This window comes from Mustela lutreola, chromosome 1 (assembly GCF_030435805.1).
Source record: "Mustela lutreola isolate mMusLut2 chromosome 1, mMusLut2.pri, whole genome shotgun sequence".
NCBI lineage: Eukaryota > Metazoa > Chordata > Mammalia > Carnivora > Mustelidae > Mustela > Mustela lutreola.
The window spans coordinates 262,748,281-262,775,743 of record NC_081290.1 but is presented as its reverse complement, the minus strand read 5'-3'; the positions used below and the strand labels follow the sequence as shown (position 1 = coordinate 262,775,743).

General features: G+C 46.1%; 1 protein-coding gene across 5 annotated transcripts in view; it reads left to right on the top strand.

Moving 5' to 3' along the window:
- PAMR1 (peptidase domain containing associated with muscle regeneration 1) overlaps nucleotides 1-27,463 on the top strand; it is a 150,512-nt gene that overhangs the window by 96,377 nt on the left and 26,672 nt on the right. For 4 of the 5 annotated variants that reach the window (XM_059139859.1, XM_059139837.1, XM_059139826.1 and 1 more), the window contains 5 exons: nucleotides 1,007-1,183; nucleotides 6,433-6,561; nucleotides 19,092-19,206; nucleotides 23,512-23,729; nucleotides 26,157-26,264. In XM_059139859.1, coding sequence (XP_058995842.1) covers nucleotides 1,054-1,183; nucleotides 6,433-6,561; nucleotides 19,092-19,206; nucleotides 23,512-23,729; nucleotides 26,157-26,264 — 700 coding nt within the window. In that variant the 5' untranslated portion in view covers nucleotides 1,007-1,053. The remainder of the gene's footprint in view (nucleotides 1-1,006; nucleotides 1,184-6,432; nucleotides 6,562-19,091; nucleotides 19,207-23,511; nucleotides 23,730-26,156; nucleotides 26,265-27,463) is intronic. The other variant, XM_059139848.1, reaches the window with a different exon arrangement.

The following is a 27,463-nucleotide window of genomic DNA, read 5'->3' as shown; positions in this document are numbered from 1 at the left end:
CTTTCTCCCTCAAATATCTGACCTATTTCTTCCTCAATCGTCGTCTTTGTGCAAAACTTTGAGACATGGAGAGTAGGGAAGAAAGAATAGCAAATCAAAGCTCAGTCTGTTTCTTGGATTGGGTTCCCCTGGGCAGCCGCCGACTGATTCCCCTTATAGATTTTACCAGATGGTTTTTCTTTTTCATTTACTTAAGGTATGTTTTAAAAAAGAAAGAAAGACAGAAGTCCTACCCAGAAAGGAATACTTTTTTTTTTTTTTTTCTCATGGGAAAGAACACTCAGTTGTATTTGGGGACTGAATGAAGTTCTGCCAATGACTTCACCCTGGTAAAGCACTGAAATTCTCCCAAACATACTAATTAAGATACTTTTTGTCTTTTCTGTTGGTTTTAGCTTTGAAGATACGATAAAAATGGCATACTGTGAAATTGAGGAGCCAAGTTTGGAGGAAATGACATGGTCTCTATTTGGCAGTTAGTCTTGAACTTGAATGACCTAGTCTAGCGAAGGTTCTCCAAACTTGTTTGATGGTCCCAGCACCTGGGCTGTGCTGGACAATCGTTCAGCTGAATGGTTCCTCCTGGAATTGTGCAGTGCACAACCTATGCAGCTGTAAGCAGTAGCCTGATATACCCTAGCAAAAATAGAAATGAGCATAGACATCAAGAAATGTATGCTTGTTTATAAATTATTTTTGTGCATATCCACTTAGATTATATATAGATAAAACATGAGCTCTTTTCCTTGTTTTTTCTTTTTAACTTAAAAAATAAAAATGAATACTATTTTAAACAGAATTTCACCTATGCCCCAGGGGATGGTTTTGGACACCCTTCAGGGTAGGCCACCCTAGTTTGGAGACACCAGCCTAGGAAGAATTCACACGGTCTTTATCATTTGGGCAGGGCGATGCATTTGTATGCCAATTTGTGGCTGCAGAGTACTTACTGGTCTAACCCCTTCCTACCAGAATCCCTGTCCTCAACTGCTGCTTCTCATTTCAGAGTACACAGTCATTAATGAAGCCTGCCCTGGAGCCGAGTGGAATATCATGTGTCGGGAGTGTTGTGAATACGATCAGATCGAGTGTGTCTGCCCCGGAAAGAAGGAAGTAGTGGGTTACACCATCCCTTGCTGCCGGAATGAGGAGAATGAATGTGACTCCTGCCTCATTCACCCAGGTGAGTGTGGAGTGGAGGCCTCAGGCTGCCTTTGTGTTTTCTGAGGGTTGTGAATGAGAAGAGGCCGATCACTTAACTTTGGGCAGGCAGATATCAGAGGCTGTGATGCCATGATACTAAAAGTGGCATAATCCTGACTGTTCAGGCAAAGGGAGTAGAAGAATTAGGACCCTTTTTACTGTTAACATAATAAATCTGTGAATTCATCCACTCATTCATTCATTTGACAAAAGACTCAGCAGCTCCTGTGGACCATATCAGATGCTGGGAATACAATGATTAAAAAAAAAAAAGACACATTCCCTGCATTCCCGGAGCTTGCAGCCTGGTGGGGGAGATGGAGAAGTAAGCAGGCATCTGTGGTACAGTGTGGTGAGCTGTGAGAGAGAAGCACAAGGTACTATGGGAATATTGGGGGTGTCGGAGACTTCCTGGAGGAGGTGATATGTGTGCTGAGGATGGAAACAACAAACTGAAGAGGGTGGAGGGGATCTGATAGAGAGATCAAGCCATAGAGGAGAGCATGTGCTAAGGCCCTGTGGTGAGACAAAGCTTGGGGTTTTGGGAATTGCAAGTTCCTTGGTCTGGCTGAAGGTATGTGTATGAGTGTGTGTGTGTGTGTGTGTGTGTGTGTGTGTGTGTGTGTGTGTGTGTGATGAAAAATATGAAGAGTGATAGACAAAGAGAAAACATTATAAGAGAACAATCTCAAGAAGAGAACAGGGCTAGACCCTGAAAGGTTTGCATGTTGCGCTATGACTTCAGGTTATATCCTGAAGCTATTTTAGCTACATCAGAGATCTTTGAGTGAAGACATGAAAGCTGATTTTCTCTGTGGCTGCAGTATAGAGAAAGGATTGGAGGAAGGCCAGGGCAGGAGCTGGGGTGGAATAACAGGGACCTTAATGAATGTAGAAGCCCTGTGCATGGAGAGCGGTGGAAGGATTTCAGAGATACGCAAAAGAGTGGAATTGACAATTTGAGATTGGCTGCTCGGGGAAGGGAAGAGCAGAAGTCAAGCATGAGGCTCGGGCTCTGAGCTGGACATTTAGGAGGTGGTCCCAGTAATAGGAGAGCATCTGAAGGTGAGACGGGACCTTCCCAGGTCACAGCCTGCGTTCTCTTGCCTTCTTCCAAGCCACCATATCTCCACCAACCAGGGGACAGCAACTGTTCTTTCCACCTGTCTGCATGGAGGCTCGTGTGGACACTGAGCCTCAGACTAAAGGTGTTTCCAGCATGATTAGCAAGTCATGGAACAATTTCTAGGTGCTTTCCTATATGCTGCTTGACATATCTGACTTTTCTCAGGGGAGTCTTACATTTACCTTTTAGGCAGATCAAAAGGAGGACAGAGAGAGTTTCCAACATACTTTCCTTAGGCTGAAGACTGAAAGGCTGTCAAAAGTGTATTTGTGGGAATTTCTCTCATTTCTCCCTTTCCCCTTCTTTTGCAAACACACAGCATGACGCACATAACTGCCAGGAACTTTCTTCTGTGGGAAGCTATAGAAGTAGAAAGCAAATGGGACTCAAGTAAACTAATAATACTTTTAAACCATCTTCCTTCTTAGATGAGAGCAATGCTGAATTTGAAAATTGGGAGTGACCTCAGTATAGCCTTTGTACATTTTGATTTAGAAAAGAAATCCACTGCCCGAGTTCCCTGATGACGGTGAGTGTGCTTTGTAGGGACATAGTGGAGGAATCCCTCCAAATTTTCTAAGGTTGTTTTGAGAGCTCAACCAGGATCTCCCAACTAGGGGTCCTTGTCTTGGCAGGTGTGTGGAAGTCTTTGAATAATTTTCAATATTTTCAGGAGTCTAGAAGTCACCTTTGAGGTGAGAGTGGGCTCACTCTCTCACTGGAGAGAGAGCTCCAGAGGTGGTGTTTGTCCTTCTTACTGTATTGTACAGACAGCAGTCACTACCTGCCTCAACCGCACACGACAGCTTCCTGTTATGTCATTCCGGAGGCGCCTGACGTCACGCCCTTGAGCAGTGCTGGGAACCATCTTTGGATCTAAGTAGAGGAGAGCTAGTTACCCTGAAAGGGAAGGCTACCTAGAAGCTTCTTTTCTTTTTCTGATTTTCAAAACAGTGAGTTGAGATCCTAGCAGTCCCTATTGGCGATCAGAAAGTGTATGTGTGGGTGATTATGAACTCAGGTACTTTTACTGATGTGGTTTAATCCACTGCAATCATGATTCATTTTCATGCGTGCATCCCCCCCACGTCAGGACCCTGGGGAGCCTCTTGCGTCCTGAGTTCTTCAGATAAGACCACCCCAGAGTTTGAAAACTTACCTGATTTCCTACATGACAAGATGTTTCAGAATCTTCTCATGTCTTTTCTACCCCAGATCTGGAATTGGCCATTTCTCCAAGGAATTCTGGTCTGAGGCCACACTCTAGGCTCCTAACGTGTTCCTTGTTACTGGACTGTCACTGTTTCACTAGGACTATTATTTACTTATTTCCAGTGGGTGGGGCTAAGAAATGGCATTTTTTAAAAAAGAAAAAAATGAGTCAATGCTGATACTTGAGTTCAAATGTAATATTCCAAGGTTGTTTAATTAACTTTGTTGACTTTGTATATCTTTTCTGTCATGTGGACAGCCTGTTTCCTAATAATATTAACCTAATCACTTGTTGCTTGGTTTTATAGCATAATATAACTGCACAAAATAGCAATGGCACTGATTTTGTTTGCAGTAGCACCATTAATACTAATAAGACCACTGATGGTTTTGGCTTTTATTGACCTTAGAATATATCCCACTCAATATGTATAGTCAAAATTCTATGTTTTGAAGCCAACTGATATTGTCCTTTTGTCTGTGGTGTTATACCACCTACTTGATACATAGAAAGGTTTATTATTTCCATCTGTTTTCTATATTTGACAACATAAGCAAATATATGTTTGTGTATACATATATATATATCTTTCCCCTTCTTGCACAAAAGATAGCCTACGAGAAATGCTGCTAACTACCTTGCTTTTTTCTCTTGACAGTATCTGCTGGATATCACTCACTGACAGTATAAAGCCATTTTTTTCTTTTATTTTTACAGTTGCCTATAACTGCATTGTGTATGTTGGTGTAGTTTATGAGTATTTGGGTTGTTTCCAAGCTTTTGCTATTATAAATAACACTACAGTGAGTAGTCTCATGCATATATCATTTAGTATTTTTGCAGTGTTCTTTGGGGTAGGTCCCTGGGAGAGAGACTGCTGAGTCAGAGAGAGGGACGTATGTCGTATTGTCAACCTTTGCCTTGTCCGCCTTGCACTTGGCATTCACAGCAGCCACATGTGAGGGTACTGTTTTCCCAAAGCCTTGCAACGGAAATCGTGAATTTTCGCCAACGTCAAGGGTGAGAAATGGGATTGCGGCATGGTTTTAGAATTTCTGTTGTTTATCTCATCATGGTAGACAACTGTTTCTTTTCTGGTGGCGGTGGTTACAGGCAGATCAGCATCCATGCTCACAGTCACAGGGATGTCTGTAGTGATGTCCAATGGTCTCCAGCAGACCTGGGGCCCTCTCTGGACCAAGTCTGCTGTATATGTTCATGTGGTTCCAGACTATGTAGCTCTGAGCTCGAGCCTCTGGCTTTTGTGGCAAAGTTGTGAGCTCCCGAGTGTCTTTTTGTGATAGCCTTGCTCACCTTCATCACCGGGCTGGTTTTTCTGGCTTGAGGTCTCTAAAAGCCTTGAAGTTACCGTGCTGAGAGTGAAGGTTGGCAGGGCCAGTGGGGGCAGACTCTGAGTCTGTTTGCCTCCTCAATGGTGCAGCGGGTAGGGAACCCAAGAGGGGCAAGGGACACATGGGGGAAGATGGCCTTGGGAAGAGTAGTGACTCCGCTGGGACCCAGCTGTGGGCCACATGAGCTACTAGAACTGGGTGAATCATATTAGCAGCTCTTTGGTGGGGAAGAAGCCCTGGGATGGGGAAGCCACGTTGGGTGGTGTGCAAGGCGAGGACCATGAGCCTCTGTCCTCCAGAAACCACACAGACATACGCTGCATGTCTGCACTACGGGTCAAGGAAAACCTCATTTCAGACCAAATCAAAGACATGTGCTCTCAGCTCGGGGAAACACCGGTTATCTCGAACAGCTGAGGAGCCCGGATTCGCAGCTCATCCATCCAGCCACATGTCTGTCTCATTCATTCACTCAAACTGTATTTACTGAACACTGGCTATGTTGCAGATATTATGTTAAATGCTGGGGATATGCTATTGAACGAGATGCAGTTCCTGACTTCGGACTGTCATAGGAAAACAGATAACAGGCAGTTAAGATTGCGCACGACGTATGCAACGGTGGGGATAAAACGAGTGGAGGTATGGGAGTGCAGGCGATGATCACAGTTCACATCTGGGGTGTATGTACTATGTGCCAGGCCCTTTATATGTGTTAATTTAATTTTTAAATCAACCTTAAGAGGCAGCTACAGTTTTTAACCCTTGTTTTACAGATGATGACATTGGGGCACAGAGACTTAAGCAGTTTGCTCAAGGAAACACAGCTGGACCATGGCAGACCCTGAACGTAGCTCTCCATTTTGATAAGTGGGATTGGATTATCTCTGTCATCACAGTTGCCCCTCCCCCTCTCTAAGAGACCATGTTATAAAAATGACCCTTACCGGGGAACCTCTCAACCCTGTCTGGTGTGACCTGCTTGGGGACAGCTCGGCACCTTCCAGGGAGAGCCCATTATTAGATGTCAGAGTTGTTCCCAGTGGCATACTTTGGTTATAGAAGGATAGGACATAGAAGAATATTTAATGGAACAGGGAGATACTCTCTATTAAGACCTGAAAAAATGAGCAATGAAAACAGAATGCATGGTATATAGTGTAAGCCTAGTTTCTTTTTTTTTTTAATTGCTTTTCTATATACACAGAGAGAGTGTGTTACTAGAAGTTGTTCCCAGGCGATGGCCCTTTAGGTGTTCTTAATTTCATTCTATTTGCTTGCCTGAATTTTCTCAATAGTCCACGAGAAGCATGTGGCGTGTCCACCACCGACTTGGAACACGGTTAGGACCACCCTCCTAGACTTCTCGCTGCAAATTCTGGTGACTCTGGCATTTTCCTAGGAATGAGCATTTTTCCCCCCCAAGGGCTCTGGCGCCTTTCCAGGCGAGGCCCTGAGAAAGTCCAGCTGCTCTCGCACGCCGCCCATCAGAACCTGCCAGTGCGTAATCCGACCCCCTGTGCTCACACATGTTCCAGGTTGCACCATCTTTGAAAACTGCAAGACCTGCCGGAACGGCTCATGGGGCGGCACGCTGGACGACTTCTACGTGAAGGGGATCTACTGTGCCGAGTGCCGTGCGGGCTGGTACGGAGGAGACTGCATGCGTGAGTAGACCCCGAGGCAGCCCCCCCCCCCACACCGCCACCGCCATCCCGCCCTGGTGCAGGCTGCTTTCAAGGCTCAGCTTGCAACAGACTGAGGTTTAGCTGGTTGCAATCTGAGTTCTGAAAAGCTGTGGCCAGAGGGCTTTCTAGGTAAGACTATAAAAAACAAAGATGTGTTTCCATCTGCTGGGTGTGGATTGCGGACATCTGTTCGGAATTGGCGGCAGGAGGTTTATGTCTGCTCTTAAATCTTCTCCTTTCTCCTAAATGCAGCCAAGACATTCGGCACACAGCAGGCCTCGTGTCCATTCCAGAAGCAGCTCTGTGTTAGCAGTGGTCAGCAAGCAGTGAATAAGGCTTCAAATATGCTAAGTCCTGTGGTGTGTTTTCAATATGCTTTTCTCTTGGTGAATTTCTGGACTCCTGACTTCAAATCCCGGAACCCACATCAAATTGTCAGCGTGCCACTTATCCCAGGAAAGGGATTCTTTCTGGGTTCGACTTCGTCTCTAAGAATTACTTAATCTTTATTAGGGTTCCCCACTGAGTTTCAATAATCCTTTGAAAATGGAGTGGAAATCTAACCTCTCAGTTTCAAACTCCCCTCCGCAGTGCTGGGCAGGTGACTATCCCTTTGAGAGTCTAGGGCTGGAGCAACAACGTACAAACTGTTGTTTTGTTAAAGCCTATGTTACATGCTCCCTATTTGAATCAAAGCAGCCGGGGTGAGCTGACAGCCTGAGCAATTTTCCTCTTATGCATGATATTCCCAGTTGGTGGAGATGGAGGATGGAATGCTACTGGTATTCTTTGCCTGATCCAACCTGCAGCAAAATACCATGAGCATCGAGTGTCTCAGGCGAAGGTTGAGCTGTGTGGTCGGCAACCAAGGACCTGAGCTCTACCTGGAGGAGAAGGGGCATAAAGGTTATTTTCGGATGAACCGGGGAGCCACATTATCGAGTACAGATAATTTTCGGAAGTGCTGGTCTGGGTGGCAGGCCTAAAACTTCCATATCATTTTCAGTGGGTTCTGGGAAACTTAATTTAATAGTTGGTAGGTGATCTTATACATAGGTTAGCTTCCGCATGTAACCCTGGTCTTCCTTTGGCAGCTGTTCTCGGAAGGTGGCCTAACATAACGATCTAGAGTCCAGAATGATGCAGACCTGGTTTACTGATTTTGCCAGTCACTAGCGTTGTGGCCTTGGCCAAGTCATTTAACCTTGCTCAGCTTCGTTTCCTTTTCTTGACAGTGGGTGTAATGCTACCTCCTAGGGTTGTTTCAAGAATTTGGTGACATAATTCATGGGAAGTGCTTAATGCTTTGTCTGACACATCATAAAGCCTCAACAAATGCAGTAAATATGTCATTATTGTTCTGTATGCTCCTTAATTGCCAAGCTGGTGGGTGGTCCAGAAATAAAACTACTTTCAATGGAAGTTTAAGAAAGACATAATTAGAGATACAATGCGCGGTTTTAGATTTCACACTGACCTTTGCGGTATCGGAGAATTTCGGGGTTTTCTCCCCTTTGGATGTGAGAAGTCGCTCTTTTCTGGTATGAGTAAATGGGGGGGGGGGTATGTGATGGGAGGAGCCATCTGCTCACTTCAGCTCAACCATGACCTTAGAGGAAGGGCGAGTCGGTAAAGAGCTGAGATGTTATTCTAAGTACACTGGGAAGCCAAGGAAACCTGTGGACTAGGGTATGGCCGAGGGCTCTGAGAACATAGGTAAGAAACAGCTAATCCCAGGGAGTCAGGGACAGGAGAGGATTCAGAAGGGGCTGATGGTGGAGCTATGCCTTTGCTCATCAGTGGGTAAGACAGGAAGATGCCGAAGTCTGTGTGATTCGAGACCCCTTGTTCTTAACCACAATAGCATCCTGCCTCCACTGGCGGGGGCCCTCCCACAGCTCTGTTTTCATCGAAAAGTGGGAAGCAAAATCTTCGCTGAGGGTGAAGCGGATATATGGCTGCAGCTTGAGAGTATCACAGGTTTGGGACAGCCACAGGAGGACTCAGGAGAGGCACCGGCTCATGATAAATTAAAGCTTGTCCAAGCAAGACTGAGGACCCCCCCCCCCCCCCCCCCCCCCCGTGGAGGCTGGATTTCCGCAGAGGTAATGCCGTCCAGACAAGGCTTTCTAGCAGCATGGGAGCAGAGGTGAACAAAACCAGTCATGCAGTGCCTCTGGGAGTTGGCTGAAACGTGGTTGTCCCGATTGGGACAGACATGAAACCAGAAAGAGCCTAGAGAAGGGATAGGATGAGTGGTGTCAGTGGGTTGGAAAAGCAGGCACAGTGGTAATAAAGGAGTCGAACACGGAGGCAGGAGGGGTGTTGAGGTCATAGAACAGAATTTCCAAGTGGAAGCTTTTGGGAGTAGTGGTGATAATGTGTTCATTTATATTAGTCGCTTTTCTTCCGTGTAACAAACCCATCTCAAAAGGACAAATGTTTATTTTCCTTTTTTACGGGTCCGTGGCTTGGCTGGGGTCCAGCCGATTTCTGCTGGGTGGGCCTGGGTTACACTCCAGCTTCTGGGCTCAGCCCAAAAGAGCAGCAGCTACTTGGGACATGTTCTTCTCAGGGTGGGTTGCCAAAACTCTAGGGACCAAGCCAAACACACAGGTACATTCAGGGCCTCTACTTGCATCATACCCATGAACTTTCCAGAAAGAAGTCACATGGCCAAGCCCCAGATCAGTCAGGTAGAGAAGTAGACACCATCCCAAGGAAGAGGGGTACAAATATTTTCTAAACAGTACTCCAGTTGCTCTGTATAAATAAATGAGTTTGTTTAGGGGACATGGCAGAGAAGGGGAAGGAGATTTGCCTATAGAAGACTGCTAAAGCAAGCAGTAACAAGACGGAGGATAGCAGGAGCCTGTCCCAATAACACCCATTGGTTGAGTCTTGGGTTTGGCCTCCGTGTAAAAGTTGGCTGCATATGGAGTCTGACTGGTTGGATAGTGATGGTGTCCCTATGTAAATTCAGGGCTTTCTTGAGGCTAGCAAAACTGGCTCAGGCAACTAGGAAAGAGGAGAGAGAGCATGATTCCTTTTTCTATCCATCCATTCAAAGCACATTGCCTGAACGGATGCTCCTAGGTGCTGGGTGTACAGTGAAGGGCAAGGCGGACATGGTTCCTGCTGCTCTGGAGCTTGTGATTTAGAGAGGAGAGACCAAAAAATAAAAAATAAATAAAAATAAATAAGAACTGGAATGTGGTCAGTGCTATGAGACAAACGGGATAATGGTCAGATTCCTGTCTCATTCTGCAACGGTTCCAGTACGCTTGTTAAATTTCATTATGCTTGTTCTGAAAGCCTCTTTGCACACACTGGGTGTTATTTGATCCCAGCCATAAGCATTTATGATGCGTTTCTTATGGGCTGGCCACCAGAGAGAACCGTGAGCCCTCACCGAGTTCACAGTCCTTTATGGAAACAGGGCTTGACCGTTCGAAGACATCAATATGATGGTATTAGGTTCTTATCACCAGCACCTCATATTGGCATTAAATAAATGTGATGGGAATTCAAAGGAGGAAGTAATTCATTTCAACCAATTGCTGAATGCCTGCCTGGGGCTGGGCATGTACTGCCGGCTTCTACTAGGAGGGAGCTGAACCTGGGGAGGCTTGTTGCTGGCTGGCGCAGTGCAAGCATTTACCCAGTAGATGGCACCCAAGTAATCCTTTCAGGCTCTTTAATCCTGAAGGACAGCTTCCTGCTGAGCAGCCTCTACAGCCTCTGTAGAGCCCTGGCATCTTTTCTGAAGTGCCATATAGACCCTGGGAAGAAGTGACAAGCAAACACCAGAAAGGATCAGACTATTTTTTTTTTAAGATTTTATTTATTTATTTATTTGACAGAGAGAGATCACAAGTAGGCAGAGAGGCAGGCAGAGAGAGAGGGGGAAGCAGGCTCCCCGCTGATCAGGGAGCCCGATGTGGTGCTCAATCCCAAGACTCTGAGATCATGACCTGAGCTGAAGGCAGAGGCTTTAACCCACTGAGCCACCCAGGCACCCCAGGATCAGACTATTTTATATTTAATTATAGAACATGTAGTACTGAGCCAGTGTTAGAGCACCTTTATCTGCTTGCTGTCCTTGATAATCTTTGTGATAATTAGCATTAGCCTAACTTATGACAGTCTTAGAACCCATTTATGTGAGAGAGTCACTTATAACTGTTGACAGGTCCTATTAACAAAGAGAAGAGGAGAAGGGCCTGAGGTCCCTGAGCCCAGGAGAGGACTTTACTAATGTCCTCTTGCCCAGGAAAGATTGGTTTAGTAAACTCAGAATATTCTGGCTACAGAAAGGAGCTGATTCTTTCTTCCTTCCCCCAACTTTTTATTTTGACAAATTTTATATTTACAAAGAGTTGAAAAAGTAGCACATTCATATACCCTTCACCTGGATCCACCAATAATCACTTTCTCACATCTGACTTTTTCTCTCTTTTATGGCGTTATGAACTCATGAATTTACATTTTTTCCCACATTTTGTAATGTGATCATCATTTTTCTTTTTGATGCTCGAATGGTCCCAGAATTGGCCAGTGAAGATCCTTCAAGCCAGCTCCACAGCGTTGTTCTTTAGGCAATTGCTTGCTTTCCCTCTGCTCGCCTCTCCCCACAGATGTTTCAAGTTCACGTTGATGGTTTATGTCTGGGTCATAGAACCTGCCATTTCACTATGAATCCTGGTTCCTTTTATGCAGAATGGTATTTAAGAAGTGAGATCTAGACGCTGGTTATGAAAGGCACTGATATTTAAAGTCAAAATCAAGGCTTCTTCCCAAAGCTTCATAAATGGAAAATTAACGTCTTAAGGGGAACCAGTCCATTGAGCTTCAGAGTGGAGCTTATTCAGTGTGGGCCTCGGGCCGAGTGTTTCAGCCTCTGAATGAGACGAGCAATGAGAGGGCCTAAGAGCTACCCAGGATAACTCACTTCTAGCTCACACTGCAGTGACCCAGAGTTTCAGGATATGGAGAATTTAAGGGACGGAAGGTTAGCCTGTTAACCCAGATGACAGAATATTTATGAGGAAAGATTATAGACCCTTAATGCATTTTATGTTCTTAGCCATAGTTTGGATAGAGCAGAGGGGCTGGCCATGAGGCATGCCTAAAGATGTGGGGCTAGAATATCAGAGAGGGAGATGATTTGTGTAGGCTGGTCCTTGAGCCATAATGGGGAATGATCAAGAGCAAATTTTAAAGAGAGCGAGTGAGTGAAAAGCCCACAAAGCTGTGTATTACTGATATATGGAGCTGCCTTCCTACGGAACCATAGAATCATTGGGGAGGAGTCACTGAAAACTGGTTTATCTTGTCCTGGACTTATGTATCCTCACACTTCCAGGAAAGGAACAAGGCCCGTTTGGATCCAAATTGGGAACTGTACTATGTGGTGGTTAACCATGGGGTTTGGAACCAGTAGGATCTGGATTTGACTCTCTTACTCCCTCTGTAACGGTGAGCAAAGTTACTCAATCTTTGTAAATCTCGGTTTCCTCATTTACAAAATGGGATAATAATGGTGGTCCTCTGTGGACGTTTGTGAGGTCTCAATGAAGTACTGTCTGTAAATCCCTTAATATGGAGCCTGGTTCATAGTAAATGCTCACTAAATGGTGGCTGCTGTTCTTATTACTACTAACCCAGAGCCATGAAGTGAGCTCTTCTTTTTCTTGTCGGAGAAGAAAACCACTGCAGGGCCAGAGAGGAAAAATAACAAAGTAGAATTCCCTAGGGAAAAGACAATATATGTTGGCCATGGGGAGGTAATCTTCCCAAAACAAGGATTATATGGTAAATAACACTTTACATTTAATATAAAATTATATGAAAATTATGTATATTATGTATATCTACATACTATATATATAATATTTGTTATATTTTATATATATATATATATATATATATATATATATATATATATAGGAAACATATAGCTGACGCTCTGACTGCAGGGAATTCATGTCTTAGCCTTTATAGAAGATTTTATGTTGTCAAAGATCTCAATCATTGCTCAGTTTCTGGCTGAGGCGTGGGAGAACAGGAAAAAGACCTTCCTTGCTGCTCAAACAGCAAGAAATCACTTGGTAAACCAAAGAAAATTCAGTCTTCTTTAAACCAGCAAGTATCTGTGAACACGAGGTCTAGAAAAATCTAAACTCCAGAGGAGTACACAGGGTCTCCTTGTGTAAGCAGGTGACCCTGGATGCTTCACAGCGGTGGGGCCAGCTGTGAAGCTGAGGGCAGGGCAGGTGAAGGGCGGGATCAGCCAGGAAGGAGGCGGGGCCAGCTAGAGAAAGAGGAGGGGTCAGTCAGACGTGCGATGAACCTGTGGGTGGTTGGCTGAACTTCCATCTAAAGGAGACCCAAGAGTAAAGACAGTCCTCTCTGCCAAGTATTCTCTTCAGTGAAGTCGTGCTGAGCAAGCAGAGACAAGGGTAAAGCAGATCTTGGGATGATGTCATTTTGCAGGTTCAAAAACTTGGTGATTTCAAAGCCTCCAATACTCACAATTTCCCAGTCTTACCATTATGGAGGTGTAGGAAGTGGGGTGTGGATTGCGGAGAATGTTGAAACTCAAAGATGGATTTTGTTGGGTTTCTGGTGCTTGAATTTCGAGACCCCTCTAGAAGAATCAGCTTTGGTCTAATTTCATACTAGCTTAATTTCTGATTGGATCTAAAATGATCATCATCCCTGCCAAATACGGGAAAGGATATTACCAATCAAAAGAAAAAAATACATTTTCTGTTGTGAAGAAGTAGAGAATATAACCTTCAGTCAAGAGAAAAAGAATCAGTCAAAAAAGAGACCATGCATGATCAAATATTGGAATTCTTCTACAAGGAATTAAAAAAAAATAGGGACACCTGGCTGGCTCAGTTGGTAAAGCATATGTCTCTTGATCTTCGGATCATGAGTTTGAGCCCCACAGAGCTTACCTTAAAAAATAAAATAAAAAATAAAATAACTTTAAAATAAATATACTATATGTTCTATAGGAAAAGGTAGAGAGGAAGATAGATGAGACATTTCAGGGTAGATTTGGGAAGTGTTAAAAAGAACCAAATGGAAATTCCAGAACTGAAAACTATGCAATCTGAAATCATAAAATATTCATTGGAGAAGATTCACAGCCTACTAGTTACAATGGAAGAAAGGATCAAGGGCCTTAAACACAGATTTAATAGAATCAACCAAACTGAAGCTCAGAAAAAAAGGACTGAAATCCTTTCTTTATGCAGAAATCAGAATTTTCTGTGCTACCCCAACCCAGATCCTCTCTTTTGAGTTGGATTAGCTCCATTATCTCTCTGCTATTTTTTGTGAAGATTCCGATGACAGCTGAGTGGACAGACCACTTGAGGCAAAGAGGATGGGGCTTGAAGAATGGTTTGTTTGATTGGGCAGGGAGATAGGTGATTTTATCTGGCATAGTCATTCCGTTAACAATTATCTAAACACCTGCTCTGTCCCATAAAGGTCCGAACAAGACAGATAGGGTCCCTGCTCTCACATCATGGGGGAGGCAAACAATGAACTAAACCATCACTGTGAAGTACCCAGTTAATTGGGATTATAAGCCATATCATAGGGTGAGCCATGGAATTATTCATGGACATCGGACTGTCACAGGTTAAGACCTGAGCCCCTGATAAAAGCCATCTCTTAGCGCTTACTATGAAACAGGCATTCTAAGTGCCTTCATGTATTAAGTCATTGATCCTCATCAGAATCGTTTTATAGGTGAGGACACTGAGGCACAGAAGGGTTAAGTAACTTCCCTGTTGTCATACAGCTTGTACGTAGCAGAGGAAGTCAGATGGCACTTCAGAAGCCGGGCCCCAGAGCCCCGTCTCTCATCCTCTGTCTTAAATTGTGTCTCCATGTGGGAGGCACTTGAGGTCCTCACTTGAGTCCCTGCATGGTGGAATGAACCAAGTCACGTGGAAGGTGTAAGCTCCCTTCCAGCTCCCGGCCTGGGACGTGGGTCATCCCCGTGTCTTCATCCAGGCCTTTGTTTTGCCATCCATGTGCAGGCTCCTGTTTAGGGATGTAGCCAGGGCTGTGAAGAGACTCCTAGGAGCCCTGGAGCCCTGGTCAGGACGTGGGATGTCCCCCGTGAGTCTTGTGCCAAAATAGTGCCTCAGATCCAGACAAAACTCAAGAGAAATAACACTATTAGTTTACATGTAGTGCCATTTATTGAGCATTTTATGTATCTGGTACTGTGCTAATGGCATTACATAAATATCTATCTCATTTAATCCTTACAAAAATAAGAAAACAACAACATGGTAGAAGGTACTAGTATTATTCTCTATTCTCATTTCCAACCAGGAAGCCTGGGTCTAGAGAATCTGGAGAACTTGCCTGGGGTCACACAGCTAGTAAAAGACTGACCAGCAGTGCTGACCCAGCCTGGCTTCAGGAAATGCCCCTTAATCATTGTGAGTCCTGCCTCTGAGTCATCTCTGAAGGAGGAAGGGAAATGCAGATGTCTCTCTGTGTCTGAATGCTTGCTTTCTTTCTCCTTCTCCCCACTGACACCCCCAAGACGAAAGATTAAAACCAAACCAAACTCCAACCATGTCTCCAAAGTGCACTGTGTCTCTTGCTTCTCCCTCCCCAACCCCACTCTGGAGATACCGAGACTTTTGTCTGAATGCCTGGGTGTTCATTTTTGTTGAGAACCTTCCAGCTCTCTTGCCAGTTTAGAAATTAATGGAGATTTCCCTTCAGTTCTGCAGATGCAGGGTCTGTCTAGCTGTCTTTTCTGTGTTGGCTTATAACACCAGAGAAGGGTTGGGGGGTGGTGGGGCTGGAGAGGAGTCCAGGATCTGAGAGCCCAGGGGAGAGTCTGGCCTTGCTGGCAACCCACCCCCCCACACACATATACACACACACCCCACTTCCCCTGCAGCAAGACATTGTCAGGGAATCTGAGCACGTTTCTGGGCCCATTGCCTGCTCTGGTCTTTCAGACTCGGGACCACCTGCTTGGTTGGCCACCAGTACTTCCTTGGCGGGGACACTCAGCTGTGTTCACTGTTCTGCCCTAGACAGAGAGGTGCACTTAGTCTGCCCTGCACCCCGACCCGCCAACTCCCCGAGAAGAGGCGAGAGTGGACAGGGAGCTGAAGGAGCCCCTTGATGTGGGAAGGGAGTAGGGCTCCTTCCTCTTCTTCCCGGTGCCTCACACCCTTCCCCCAAGCACATTTCTGAGAAGTGGCCTCTTTGTGTCCGGTTGGTTGGAACTTGTCCACCATCTTGGGGCCAGTTCCTCCCTTCCCCCTGGAGTGAGAAGGAAAACATCATGAAAAACGGAGCTGTGGCATGTGCTTTGGAACCCTGACTACTTCTGAAGGACAGTCCAGGGCCTGCAGGAACAATGGTCTAGCATCTCACATGGCCAGGAGCCAGTGCCTGGATAGGAATGGTGGCCGTCACCTCTCCAGAAGCTGCATGAGATCCTGGGTCTGGCTAAAGCCCGATGCTCCTGCCAGAAAGACCTGACAGGGGTGGGCAGAAGCTCCCCCCGGACACGAGGAGAGGCCCAGCTTCCCCTGTCTGAAACCAGTTTCCATTTGCTGGAAAGCGGACTGACAGCATTTCCTGCTGGTTCTAACTTGGGGTCTCTGCAGGAGGTTGGCAGTGGGAGCTGGGATTTAACACCTTGCAGGCTGGGAAGCTGCCAGTCCCCAAAGGGTGGAGGCTGAGCAGGAAGATTTCTTTTTTTGTCTCTCACACCCAAAGATCACTTCCGTAGCCAGCAGATGGGCGGATGGGGGCGATGGCGTGTGAGGTATGCAGGAAGAAGGAACGTGCACTTCAGAAACTGGGACCGGGAGTGGGGTACAGGGGGAGAGACAATGTATTTTTCCGGTGGGGTGGAAGAATCCTGCTGCTTCAAAGTGCTATGGGACGGGGCTGGGTCAGGAAGCCCCCAAGACAGCTGAGTGTACCAGCCATGACCCAGCATTGGTACTAGAAAGATCCAGGTTCAAATCCCTGCTCTGCCACCAACCACCAAGAGTTTAACATTTACTAATGTCTCTTCTGAGAGCTTTCCACCCGTGATCTGATTCAAGCCTCACAAAATCATATGAAGTAGGTGCCAGCTTTATTCCCATTTGACTCGGGTTTCCTGTGGTTCCCAGAGAGGAAGTAACTTGCCTAAAGCGACGCAGCCAGTGAAGATAAAGCTGAGTCTCAAACCACCGGCTGTGGGGCTCTGCAGTCTCTGTTCTCACCCAGCGCTTTACAGCTGAAACAGTCACTTACAGTCTCTCGACCTTCCAGCCACTTCCTTCCACTTGAGGAAGTCACTAACTTCTTACATCCTTAGTGTTGCATGTCTGGGAAATGGGGGAGATGAACATTGTTCTCCTAGGTTTCTTATGAGCATTAAATGAGAGGATGTTGGTAAATCTTTCAGCCAGTGCCTGGCCTGTGATAACACTGTCATTCATTCGATAGCTCTTTATTGAGCACATGCTACAAGCCAGGGTCCATTCTAGGTGCACAATCTAGAAGAGGTCCCAGCTCCACTACTGAGAGTAAGCAAATGAGCTAGATAATTTCAGTTAGTCATATGTGTTACGGAGAAAAAGAAAAATAGAGTAAGGACAGCTACTGTAGAGACATGAAGGTCCACTGTAGCTGGGTGGTCAAGGGAGGCCTCTTTGAAGAAGGTGTAGTTGAACTTAATTCCCAAAGAAAGGACATGTGGAAGAAGACAAACCTTCCAGGCCAAGGGAATCTCAAGGACAAGGCCCAGAGTTGGGAACAGAAAGGAGGCCAGTTTAGCTGGGCAGAGGCCAGGCCATGAGCATCATAGGAAGGTATTTGCATAGTGGGAAGCCTTTGGAGGGTTGAATCGAGAGAGTAATGCTTTCTCGTTTGTTTATTTAAGAGGTGTCTTTGGCTTCTGTGTGGAGAATCAAATACTGGGGACATGGATTGCAGAAAGAGATGGTGGAGGCCAGGCGAGACAAGCAGTCCCAGGGGATAGTGGTAGACGGTGCTTCCCATTGGCGGACCAGGACGGCTCCCAATAAAAATCCGAATGAAGACAGGACTTGTACAACCAACCCAGCAGTAATTTCCACAAAAGTAACAAGCATCAGATCTCAAAGATTGCCAAAAGAGGAGTTTGAGCTCTTTTCCTAACATTGTATGAAGATCACCACTGTCATCCTGCTATAGAGCAGTGGCCCCTGATGTTAGTATTTTTCTTTTAAACAATGAGAATTTATATTTTGGGGGGGGGTTATGGACTCTCACTGCATAGCTTAACTTTATGAGGTCAAACTGGATTTCGGTACAGAGCAGGGTTAGGCAAACTTTTTCCGTGAATGGCCAGAACCATTCAACTGTGCCACTCTCCATAGCTGTAGACCAACCATAGACAAGGCATTAAAAATGGGTATGGTTCTGTGCCAATAAAACTTTATGTACAAAAATAGGCAGTGAGCCACATTCAGCCCATGGATTATAGTTTGATGTTTCTGGTAAGAGATATCATCTATTTATATGGCCCAGATAATTTTTTTTTCTATAAAACCAATTTGAGACATTTCCCCCAAATTCTTCTGTAAAACTAGGGTGCATATCACGCACCTGTGCTTAACACTGGAGGATATGATGTAAGTTAATGATGACTCAGCAGCCCAGGGATTTCTTGATGATTCTTTGGAGGTAACTCAGGGAAACCAAGGTGATAGTGAGGGTAGAGGGCTTTGGACCCCCACAGCTCAAGCAGGAGAACTCCTTGGATGCATTTTTTTTTTTTTTAATTGGCAGCTTTCAAAAGAATGTGAGCTAGAAAGCAAGCAAACAAACAAATAAAACCAGTAATCCAATTCAAATGGTTGAAGATCACGTTTCTCTTCTGGTCTCATGAGTTAGGGACACATTATTTACATAATTGCCTATAGAACAGACTGACACATACTTTTTCTAACTGGATGGAAAGGATCAGGAAGGAGTTGCTTTGGGGTCATATCTGTGGGGTAGAGGATGTTGAGGGGACACAGGCCAAGGCTCTTACGTAGTTTGAGGCTTCAGACAAAGACCACAGTAGCTACTTTCAAAGCGTCTTAGGGCAGAGCCCACAGGTAGGTCTCCGGCACTCTTGGAGAAGCAGGATGGTAGAGTGGCTTGGACTTTACAGTCAGACACAGGTTTGAATCTCTGCTCTCCTGTCTTTATTGGCGAGACAAGCTATTTCTTTAACTCTCTTGTTATGCATTTTCCCAGCTGGAAAACTGGAATAATATTACTTCCTTTTTCAAGCACTTGGGTGGATCAAATGAATTAACCTAGGCAAATTGCCTAATGCATTGCCAGGTGCTTGAGAAAGTAATTTCCTTCTCCACTCTGTTCTCAGGTGTGTGTGGGAGGGAGCTCAAAGGATCTTTGAGATCTTCTACCCTCTCTTTTCTGTTGAATCCAATTTCCATGCCCCAATCTTCTCTTCCCAGGATGTGGCCAGGTTCTGCGAGCCTCAAAGGGTCAGATTTTGTTGGAGAGCTACCCCCTAAATGCTCATTGTGAATGGACCATCCATGCCAAGCCTGGGTTCATCATCCAGCTCAGGTAAGGGGCTGCAGTCAGAATTAGGGAGTTTGGGGTTATAAGGAAACACGGTAAGAGGACTGAGCACCCTAGATCCCAGGGACCACAGGTTAACCATCTGTATTTTATTCTTAAAAGCAAGTAATGTTGGGTACCTGGGTGGCACAGTTGGTTAAAGTGTCTGACTCTTGGTTTTGGCTCAGGTCTGAAATTGGGACCGTGAGATTGAGCCCTAAGTTGGGCTCCCCACTTGGCACAGAGTCTGCTTAGTTTCTCTCTCTCCCTTTCTCTGTGTACCTTCCCTACTTGCACTCACTTGCTCTGTCTCTCTCAAATAAATGGATATATCTTAAAAAAAAAAAAAGCTGGAAATGTACACTAGAGCCATTTTTTTTTTCTTTTTTTTTAACCTCTTGGCAATTCCATGGGATGAGGTCTGGTCAAAACCATAGCCAGTTATATGTTTGTCATTCACTGCCCTACCATGGTGGTGGCGTGGGGGGGGGGGGCGGATTGTGGATTTAGGGAATTTTGACCCAAGCATAATACCAACAAAGCAAAAATACTAATAGCTATCTACCCAACCCACAAATCTCTACCAAGTCTTTCTAGTCACCCAGTACTGGCAGAAAGGGAAGAAATAAAAGGCACAGATCTAATCTTCAAGGAATTTATACTCCAGATTGAGGTTTACATTCATCAGCTCCTTTCACTGGTAGTCTCAGGAAACAACCACCACCTCCTAACGAATAAACCCAATTTTCATGTTTGTGTAAGAGATAAGCCATTTCTTCTTATGGAGCTTTGGCGTCCTCACAAATATTTAATTTATGCCATAGTACAAAGAACAGACCCAGTTTCATTATAACATAAGATAAACAACACAAGAGAGGCTTCTTCTATGAGAACTGTTCACTGCTGCCTCCTAGGGCCAGGAACAGCCATGTTTGATGGGGCTATACACGCCCCAGGAGCCTGAGACATACTTGTTGTGTGAATATATGTTGAAAGAACTTCTCCCTGCCGCCAGTGTATCTCCTCTTTCCTGAAAAATATCTCTCCTTTTCCTCTCCAGGGTAACAGAGTGGCCCATTCCCCTCTGGGATTTCTAGGGACATTGTCCACTTACTTCTTTCCTTTCTACCCAGTAATGAAATTGGCAGTGATGGAAATCCCTAAAATCCAAGGGCACATGTTTTCAATAAGTATTTTCTGGATGGATCAATGGAGTTTTCCACATTCCAGCTGGCTCCTCCAATGGCTCTCTGTCCTCCAGGAGGGGCAGCGCATGGCACTCTGCCTTGGAACAGGTCCCCTTCTCAATTCCCCTCACCAGAGCTGGCCCTCAGTGGTTGACCACCCCATTTCTTGAGGATCTGGAGTTGGGAGTGAGGCTCAGTAATTGAACTTTTCTAGAACGAGGTTGGCATAAGGAACACCCGAGGGGTCACACCGTTGTGTTAAGAGGCTTCAGGTGGGCTCTGCCAAGGATGATAAGAGCAGGTGTTAAATGCCACATATTAGTTTAGCACCTTAGGAACCAGGCCGCTGGTCCCCTTAGGGGGTCTCTGAGGAGCCCCTCCAAGATCCAAAGTGCAAAGGAAATCTCTCCCAAACAAAAATCCAAACTGGTGGTGGGATTGGACAAGCACGTCACATGCCTAGGAGAGGCCCCTAGGGAGGCTTGGCAATATACAGATTTCTTCTCCTTCATCAAACCTGGACCTTTTGGCCAATGGTAATAATAATAATAACAGAAACACATGCACATTTACAATGGTCAGAGCAAAAGCTGAGAGGTTCTTCCTGGTGCCCCCCACTTCTATCTTTCTATCTATCACAAAATCTATCTTCTTACATGTAAAATCATCTCACATCCATCTACTTTGGACTCTGATGCCGCTATCCTCCTTTTACCACCATCCTCTCTCACCTTGATTCTCTCATATCTTCCTGACTGGCTTCCATGCTTCCATACTTGCCAGCTCTGCTGTCTTCTCCTTGACAAGAATGATCCTATAAAATCCTAAATCCAATCATGATTCTGTTGTCGAAACCCCCCTACTCATTCCTATCAGGCTTGGAATAAAATCTAAAGCCCTCCCCATGCAGGATCTGGCTCCTGCTTGCCTTGCTGACCTCAGTTCATACCACTCTCCCCTTTACACTCTATTTTGCAGCATTCCTGACCTTCTTTCAGGTCCTCAAATATGTCAAACTCATTACTGCCTCAGGGCCTTTGCACTTACAAAGTCCCCTGCCTGGACCTCTCTTCCTCATGACTTTCATATGGCTGGGTCTATTTCATCATGTAAGTGTCTGCCCAGATATCAAGTTCACAGAGAGGTATTGCCTTGACTACATTGTATGAAAAGCTTACCCTCCCTAGTCACATTTTATGCTCTTACCTGGCTCCTTTTCTTCACAGCACTTACTACTCTATGAAATTACCTTGTTTTCCGGTTTCCTTGCTTATTGTTCGTCCCGCAGATCAGAACTACTCTCTGTTGGGGCTGGCACTAGTTGGGTGGGTCTCCTTGGGTCCCTGCTGTGCTTTCAGCACCTAGAACAGCGCCCACCACAGATGGATATTAAGTACTTGGACAAATGAATGTACAGATACAACTTGCAATATCCCATGGTTTGGTTTCGAACATAAGCTGTGATCTCTGTTGTGTGGTGGCCTTGTCCCTGTGCCTTCCCTTTTCAGACAGACACCAACGTCCAGAGAAAGGGTGGATCTGCCAAGGCCCACCGCAAGCTAGTCATGGCAGCTGGGTGAGAAGTCAGGTCCGTAGATATTAGACTACTTTGCACGAGGCATGATTAATGGGCCACATCGTCCCTTACAAAAGGTTTTGTGATAAAAGTTTTGTAAAATAAATACTAGTTAAAGGGTGTCTTTTTAGGAAGACCTTTAAATGTATTCAAAATATATTGATTGTCACTGTGGTCCAGTGTTCTTTAATCCTGGCACTTGAACTTTTTACCCAAAGTTGTAGAAATAGGTCCTTGTCCCAGCATCTCAGGCAGCGTTCTGAGCTCTTCTGTCTATTCTTAATTCTTCTTCAAAACATGAGGGAGAATATATAGATGTACATTCTGTGACCTTGACACCAAAGCATTCCCTTTGGAATAATCTGAAAAGTGGCTTTTCCTCTCATTGTCTGGGATGTGGCTGCCTCCTATCCTGTCTCTTGGAATTGTATGCTTGGGGTCATCCTCTGTTCTTTGGATCTGATGTATTTAAGTATTTCCAAACCCAAGACCCTCTAAGGCAATTATAGATTTACCCAGATCTCCCCCAGTTCTGAAATTCTGATATAGTGCCACCTTTTTTACTTTTGGGGCAAGAATTATTGTTACCCAGAAGATCACTGCCTTCTCATCCTTCCATCAAATAGAGGAATGTGTAGAGATTTTGTTCTTCTTCTTCTTCTTTTTTTTTTTTTTTAAAGATTTTATTTATTTATTTGACAGAGAGAGATCACAAGTAGGCAGAGAGCCAGGCAGAGAGAGAGGGGGAAGCAGGCTCCTTGCTGAGCAGAGAGCCCAATGTGGGACTCAATCCCAGGATCCCGGGATCATGATCCGAGCCAAAGGCAGAGGCCCAACCCACTGAGCCACCCAGGCACCTCTGTCCTTCTTTTGAGTTTTGCAAGACAATATGTCCTTTTTCCATCCTCCAGTTGTAAAATTAGACCACTGTATCCATCCAACCAACTATTCACCAATATTTGGTTGGCATTTCTATATGCCAGACACTGTGTTGGGCAGTGTGCAAACAATGGTGGAAGAAGCCAGCTGTTTTCCCCTACACTCACGAAATTTACAGCCTAGTGGAAGAGATAGGCATGTCTGTGTGTGCCTGAGGACACACACACACACACAGACAAAATCGAGCACATAAAGTAAATTAAAATTTATATACCCATTATGAAGAAAACAGGGGATCTCCTTTAGAAAGTGTTGTCAAGGAAACCTCTTTGAGGAGAGACTATTTCAGGGGAGGCCTGAGGATAGGAAGGAACCAGCCTTGAACCCTGGGAGAAAAGTGACCCTGGAAGAGAGGCCAGCATGTGCAGAGAGAGATGTTCTGGATGGAATAGGGACTCCCTTGGCCCAGACAAGCACACACACACACCAATGTCCCTCTGCTAAAAGGAATTCACCTGACCTCACATTGTCCAGGCCCCTTATTCTGTCCAATGAGGCCAGTGGCACCGCTCCTCTAAGACCTGTTCATCATCTGACCTTGGGCTTGCTCAGGGACCGCAGGCGGGGCTGGAGCACACCTGTTTCCTGTTGTTCCCTCTCTGCCCACAGGTTCGTCATGCTGAGCTTGGAGTTTGACTACATGTGCCAGTATGACTACGTGGAGGTCCGCGACGGCGACAGCAGCAGCAGCCAGATCATCAAGCGCTTCTGTGGCAATGAGCGGCCAGCGCCCATCCGCAGCACGGACTCCTCACTCCACATCCTCTTCCATTCAGATGGCTCCAAGAATTTTGATGGCTTCCATGCCATCTTTGAGGAGATCACAGGTAGGGGCCATGGAGACAGATGCAGCATTGTAAGGCTGTGCTCCCGGCAGATGTTTCCTTTCTGTGTTCCACGCCTCCTCCCTGCTCAGCCTGATTAAAGCCCTTTGTGCTGGGTTCTTGGAAGCAACCGACATGTTGAAAAGGAAGAAGGAGAGGCAGGTGTATTTTAGAAATGTTCAGCCAGAGGCTTAGCTAGTTACTATGGATGTACACATGCTGGAGCAGAGGGAGGCCAGGCCGTGTGTCCAAGGTCACCAAGAAGTTGGCTCAGCCTCGGGGGCCTTTCATGGTTAAGGGCATTAGCTTTGGAGCTCTGGCAGATGAAGCTGTGTGACCTGGGGTAATTCTTCAACTTCTCCAGGCCTTGGTTTCCCAATTGGTGAGTAAGGCAGAAAGCATAGACCCTGATCCAGTAAGGAGTTTCTGGGAGACGAAGGAGATGAAGAGCTTGGCACAATGTCTGATATATAGGACACGCTCCGTAGCTGCCCAACCACTGGGGTGCCCTGGACCTCCCCATTATTTGCAAAACAGGCATTAAAAGTGTTTCTCTCGGTGGTAAATGGCACTCACTTTGTGAGTAGCTCTAGGCCTGACTTGAACTCCTGCCCTGTTCATATCAGGAAGTAGGATCGGACCCAAATTAGCAAAATGTGCAGTCCTAGGGAAGGACCCTCAGCTCTCCCTGTTCTGAGATCGGACTGGATCTGGCTTTCCAGACTGAGCTTGGGCTTCAAGTTCTGTTTTTTCTAAAAATACCTGGTTAGCCATTGTAGTGGCATTTTGATCACTATGGCTCCCTAGGGAAGGTAGGGTACCAAAGCCTCAGGAAAGTTGGTGGCAGCCCTGGGATGGTGGGTGTGGTTGGGGTCAGCCTTCCGCAGCCTTGTCCTTTCAGCAGATGCTCCCCCCAACCCTGCCCCACCTGCCCTTCCCTTAGACTGTCTCCCGTGAGCACTCAGCCATTGCTGCTCATCTGTGGGCCCACTGTCTTCCGAGGATGTCCCCTGTGGAGCTGTGCCAGCCTGGGGGTTCTGGTGGCTGTGATGCTGTGGTATGGGGAGTTGGGTCAGCCTGTGGCTGGTCTTTGCCCTTGGGAATACAGGGCCAGCCACAGCTGGGTAAGGGCACACTTGAGGCATGGGGATCCTGGTGGCAGTCAGCAAGGCTGGCTGTCAGGGAAGCCAGGAGAAGCAGCAGTGGCTCACCAGCCTGTGACCCTGGGACTGGGGGAGGGTCAGGAGGGTCTCTTCCTCCTTGGAAGGGGATTCCTCAGCCTCCACTGGAGAACTTTGGGAAATGCTGGTCTGTGTTGTCAAGTAGAAGGTAGCACTTCCGGTTCCTCAGACACCCTGTTCGTGTGCTTATACTTGGGTTTTTACCTCAGGCTAAGGTGAACTCCTCCACACTTGCCAGCCAATCCCAGCCCTCAGGGTGTGTGTCCCATGCGTTTTCCTCTGCTAACCCTTTTCTCTTGTTCCAGTGGGTTTTGATTTTGTCCCAGCTGGAGCATCTTAGAACACTTTTTCCTCTTTCCTGACACTAAATCTATTATGCATCAGGTGATGGTCATTGTGTATTTTTTGTCAGAAAGCTCTAGTTTGGTAAACAGAATGTCCGACTCTGGTGCCTCACACGGGGAGGGGTGGGGGGCGCCCTCTGTACGGGCTTGTGGAACTGGGCCCGGCAGTGTATTTCCATGTCAGGATAAGTGAATGTAGGGTTAGAGTGGGTTAGCACACAGACCTCTGTTTCCCAAAGTGTTCTCTGTAGAAAAATAGTCTTCTGTAAAGACGCAGTCAGATGAGTTTGGGAAAGGTCAGGCGTTATGTGCAGTGCACATTAGGACTTGGAACAGTCTGAGAAGTTCTGCAGTAAAGAAATCCGGTTAATTATAATTTAATGCCAGTAGTGCTTCCCCACCATAGTTGAGTCCACAGCCCTTTCTCAGCTGAACACATCAACATTTTGCAGGACTAATGTGTACAGAATGCATGCTAGGAAATTCTCAGGTACGTTTTCAACAGTGTCTTGAAGCTCTTCCAGTTCCTTTCCCTCCTTGCCCAGGATGCTTTCTTGAAAAAAGATGATCGAAAATTCCCCGAGGCTGCCTCCCTCTCTTGGAGTCCTTATGGGAGGGTTCAAGGCGTACCTCTGCCCTAATCACATGGTGTACCTATTTGTGTTGGTGTTAGGCTTTTTGGACTATAGGACCATACTTCTGGGGCCTTCAAAAATATCAAATAACGAGATACGTACCTGTTTCAGGCATTCTTAAACAATGCTAACAGGAATCCAGTAAAAAAAAAAGTATTGTAAGAGGAAGACTTGAATAGACAAGCGAAAGACTCTGGTCAAGGCTCCGGGCTTGAAGACGTTGACCTCACCGCTCAGTGACCCTGAGGGAAATTGCCTTTTCTCTTACAGCATGTTCCTCTTCTCCCTGTTTCCACGATGGCACTTGCCTCCTTGACAAAACCGGATCTTACAAGTGTGCCTGCCTGGCAGGCTACACCGGGCAGCGCTGTGAAAATCGTGAGTATGCTTCCGGAGTGAGAGTTAGGGTGTTCGTGGGGCTGGTGTGGAGAGGGCTCTGGGAACTTGCGAAGCCTGTTGTTGGTGATTAGGTTGGTCTGTCCAGAGTGGCACATAATGTGGACAATCCCATCGAGGGTTTCTCAGGGTTGGGCAGCCTTTCGACTCAGGGTGTCTGCAACCACCCAGGTCTTCCCATTGACATTTCCAGACCTCCCCTGCTGCTTATACCCCTCAAAAAGATATGACTTTGATGGCCTCAGATCATATTCAGAGCTCAAAAACATGGACGAAGGGCCAACAGGAGAAAGCCACCATCACAGAGGCTCCTGGGGCTCTCATCTGAACTCCCTGTCCATGGTAAGATCTGAAATTTGGAGGTCTGCCCCAGGGTAGCATTCATAGACTCTGAGATGTTGTTGCGTGGTCTGAAACCATTGGCATAGAGGACCTCAGCACTAACCGGAAGTCATTTCTCAGGGGTCTCTGGTAACCAAGCCTTGGATGTGACACATGTTCTAACAGAGATTTGAGACCTCACACAGATGTCATGAACTACAGCTCTCAGTGCAGAGGGAGATGGGCAGAAGAATGAGAAGGTTGAAAATTTGGGGGCAAGGCAAAAGAGGACAGATAAGAGCCTAGGTAGGGTTTTCCCCCAGCAGATCCTGGGTGATGAGTGTAGGTACAGGTGGTATATTAGGACTCGGTTCCAGAGAAGCTGGCAAGGGAGTGGGGAAGCTGGGCTGGGAAGGGAGGGAAGCCAAGCAAAGGTGTTATTTCAGGCAAAATCCAGCCTCAGTGGAATCTGGCTTGTAAATTACATCTCCGAGTGGGTCCTGGCTTTATAGCAAGGCAGCTGGGCTTTCATAGCCCCCCTGAGACCAGCCATTGGCCAAGAGCTGCCCTGGGTGCGTAGGAGAACATGCCTGACTTTCTATGCATGTGGGCAGAGTGGTTCCAGTAAATCCTTGAATAATCAAAGAGATCTCAGGTGAAGGCCACTGGAAGCAAAACAGTGTGGACTGGAGGATGGGGAAGGCAAGCGGCATCTGAGGGCAGATCACCAGCAGGGTCTGCTACTATCATAACTATCATACGTAGGTACTTCAGGGTCATCCTGTAAGAGACCCTGGTCTGGTAGCATTCTATACGTCTCGCTTATTTTTCAGTCAATTTCATGAGTTTTCCTTGTAAAC